We start from the raw sequence: 1437 nt of genomic DNA on the forward strand, positions 1-1437 counted from the left end.
GCAGGGAACGTACTACCTCTTTTGTGTGCGTTACTCATGTTTCCCAGCTTGTCATTTGACCCTATAACCCAAACAATTGCTACATAAAATATTCTTGCAATGTTATCTACTATTTTGATCGAAGCACTTAACACTAATTGACAATTAGTTTAAGGTAACCGACGCTACTTTTACTTAAATCGGTAGGTATATAAATGCAAAAAAATATGTTGCCAAATTAATACAGTTCGCTTCGTGCAGCAAAATGCAGTTCTTGGTAAGTCTCCTAGAAACTTGTACAATAAACAGCTTATTATATATTCCCCAGGTTTTAATTGTAACACTCTTCGCCGTATCTTCGGCTCAATCTTTAGGAGCAAACGTTGCGGTGTCTCAAGACACACTCGGCAATTACAATTTAAGATACGACATACCCGGAATTTCCAGAGTGGAGCACAGAGACATTTATGGAAACGTCGCGGGAGCTTTCTCTTACGTTGATCCCTACGGTATTGTCAGATCTAGACAGTTCACGTCAGGTGTTGATGGATTCAACGTATTCGGTAACGATATTCCAGTTCCCGTTCAAGATACTCCAGAGGTTGCACAGGCTAAAGCAGAACATTTAGCTAAACTTCATTATGCCTATCTGACTATGCCTCCAGAGCCCATTATTTTTTAGATGTTTTATTAAGACTTTGTTGTTATATCAGTTTGTTGAATAAAGGTACCAGTTAGAAACACGGGTTTTGGTCCCAGTCACTGATAATGAATGTCGTCACACAATAAAACCATAAACAATAGGATATTCATTCTCTATACGGGGTCGCAGATAAGTCTGGAAACGGTCGATTATCGAGGAAAACATACAAGATATCAAAATGAGTGTTATGCAAAAGTTTTGGTGTTCTGCAATGCCTACTAGGCAGTAATAATTTTAATTATATAGGGTTTGTCATAAACGCGTTCCGGTTTGGCCTAAATTATCACACATATAATGCTCTTCAAAAACGTAGATAGTGTCTTTCGCCGAAAAATGCATAGTTTAGGAGATAACAATGGTTCAGGTAGGAGCAGGTACCAAGATTCTGAGAAAGGGTGAAAAACACAGGGTGTGACTCATAGAGCAAAAACTGAAAAAAAATCCGAGCATTTCACGGTTTTTTAATTGCAAATTTGGGTGTGCAGTACCCTAATGGGCCAAAAAATGTCGATAGAAATGTTCCAAACTTTTCGCATAGAAGAAGTGAATTTCTCATCATTTCAGCTTGAATAAATTGTTTAACGAGTACGGTTATTCGATAGTAGAGTACCCAAACTTTTGCGGTCGTCAAGTTTTTTAAGGGCGCTTTTGAATTTGACAGTTACACTTTGTAGATTTTCATTGTTTTGTCAAACAGTGTGAGTGAGTAACATTTCAGTGCCAAGTCAAGCAAGAGCCTTTCCGTCTCAGCCCTT

The 1437-nt window shown here is 38.2% G+C and overlaps 1 protein-coding gene across 1 annotated transcript; it reads left to right on the forward strand.

The window, feature by feature from the left end:
• The first annotated feature begins 244 nt into the window (after window positions 1-244).
• Window positions 245-661, forward strand: LOC116169031 (cuticle protein 7-like). The gene is made up of 2 exons (XM_031485061.1): window positions 245-256; window positions 308-661. Exons 1-2 carry the CDS (start codon window positions 245-247, stop codon window positions 659-661), a joined length of 366 nt encoding a protein of 121 aa, XP_031340921.1.
• Window positions 662-1437: the final 776 nt, after the last annotated feature.

Source organism: Photinus pyralis, unplaced genomic scaffold (genome assembly GCF_008802855.1).
Source record: "Photinus pyralis isolate 1611_PpyrPB1 unplaced genomic scaffold, Ppyr1.3 Ppyr1.4_LG4, whole genome shotgun sequence".
NCBI classification, from domain to species: domain Eukaryota; kingdom Metazoa; phylum Arthropoda; class Insecta; order Coleoptera; family Lampyridae; genus Photinus; species Photinus pyralis.